Source organism: Raphanus sativus, unplaced genomic scaffold (assembly GCF_000801105.2).
Source record: "Raphanus sativus cultivar WK10039 unplaced genomic scaffold, ASM80110v3 Scaffold0224, whole genome shotgun sequence".
Lineage (NCBI taxonomy): Eukaryota > Viridiplantae > Streptophyta > Magnoliopsida > Brassicales > Brassicaceae > Raphanus > Raphanus sativus.
The window spans coordinates 11,346-13,322 of record NW_026615544.1 but is presented as its reverse complement, the minus strand read 5'-3'; the positions used below and the strand labels follow the sequence as shown (position 1 = coordinate 13,322).

General features: G+C 35.3%; 1 protein-coding gene across 1 annotated transcript; it reads left to right on the top strand.

Moving 5' to 3' along the window:
- The first annotated feature begins 645 nt into the window (after window positions 1–645).
- LOC130501603 (agamous-like MADS-box protein AGL36) lies at window positions 646–1,653 on the top strand. Its single transcript, XM_056996436.1, has one exon. It carries the CDS (start codon window positions 646–648, stop codon window positions 1,651–1,653), a length of 1,008 nt encoding a protein of 335 aa, XP_056852416.1.
- Window positions 1,654–1,977: the final 324 nt, after the last annotated feature.

Here is a 1,977-nt window from a genome sequence, read left to right as displayed (position 1 = left end):
CTGTTATATCCAATGATTATCTGACAATTCTAAAATCCATTCAAATATTATTTTAATATGATATTAAGCAAAATCGAATTTTTCATCTTCAATTCTCCATTTATATTGACAATTTCTAGCTCTATTTTACAGAAAAACACAAATATTACATAACTTCAAAATTATGAACAAGTGTTAAAATTTAGTTTTATAAAAATAAGATTAATATACTAAGACAAACTAGTTATAAAAAAACTTAAAAACATAACGATAAGTGGTAATAAGAAATTTCACATAGTGTAATGAGAGGCTGGTATTACATATTCAAGTATTATCACTTCTTTGGGTAATTAATGCTATATTGCGGTAATATATAATAGATAGTTACAAAAAGAGTATGTATATATATAATATCAAGTCTTTTTCAAAAAAAAAAAAAAAAAAATTTCACTATTGCCAGCTCACTAATAATGTATATACAGACTTGATATTATATATTTACTTACTCTTTTTGTAACTATCAAATTATACATTACCGCAATTTAGTATTAATTACCCAAAGAGAGTGATAAGACTTGCATACCTAATACCAGCCTCTCATTAGGCTATATAAACAAGAGAAATATCAAGTGCCAACATATCTCTATCATTCACTTACATACAACAATGCCAAGGGGAAAGTTAAAACTAGAACCCATAACTGATAACATTGCAAGGAACCAAAGTTTCAAGAAGAGGAAGAAAGGTATTATCAAGAAAGTCAACGAGCTGGCTACTCTCTGTGGTGTCAAAGCTTGTGCGGTTATCAACAGCTGCGACAATACGGAGCCGGAGTTTTCCCCGTCAAAGGAAGGCGCTAGAGAAGTGTGCTTGAAGTTTCTGAATGTTCTGCCGGAGCAACGGTACAAGAAGATGTATGACCAAGAGAGGTATCTGTGGGAGAGGATCCAGAAAGGAAGAGAGAAACTGATGAGGATAGATGAAGAGAATCGAGAGATTGAGGTTCAAGAGGTTATGTTCGATCTTCTCAAGGGGAAAGCGATGTCGCCACATCACTATTCTGATCCAGGTTTTATTGAAGCACTGAATCTTATAATTGATGATAATGTCAATAAGCTAACTCACAGGACCGAGTTCCTCGAGCCGATTGGTGCTCTTAATGTCGCTGTCACAGATGCATCTGGTCCTGTTGTTGGTGATGTGGACCCTTTTGCTGTCGGAACCGAGGGTTTGGTAAGTAACCCTACTGAATTTTATGATCATATGCGTCAATATGATGGTATGGATATGAGTGTGAATGAGCAAGCTCATGGTGGTTCTAATGATCATGTTCATCATCAGAATATGAATCTTCAAGAACCATTTCAATACCAATCTCTTGGTAACTTTTATGATCAGACCCAGCCTAGGTTCAACGGTTCGAGCCAGGACATGTATACATGTTTGAGTCTTGATCAGGGACAGAGTTCAAATCAGTATCCAAATCAACACCAATCGTTGTTGATGGGACAACCTCAGCAGATGAGTGATGTTCAAGCCAGCGTTGCTTCAATGGACGACAACAGCTACTGCTACCATCAATTACCAATCACAAGTCAGATGCCTGTCACAACCACCACCACCGCCGCACCTGCCGCCGATCTTTCTGATCATAGCATCGATAATAAGTGTTAGCCAACATGGTTTGGATTTGAACTAAATGTTTGCGTTTGCATTTCTGAAATTTCATATTGTAATTTTTAAAGGTTTTTGCCTTTAAATCAGTTATATTATTATCATTATCAGGCAGTATTGTATCGTGTACGATATTGTCTTTGAAAGTTTATTATTTCGAAAAAGACTTTTGTTTTTGCTATCAAATCACATAAAGATTATTGTTCCCTAAGGTCGCGAATGAATAATGCTAATGCAACGAGCATTTAGCAAACAAATATGTTTAGCCAAACCATTGATTATACGACACTATCTTCCTATTGACACATGTCATTCAATAAATAG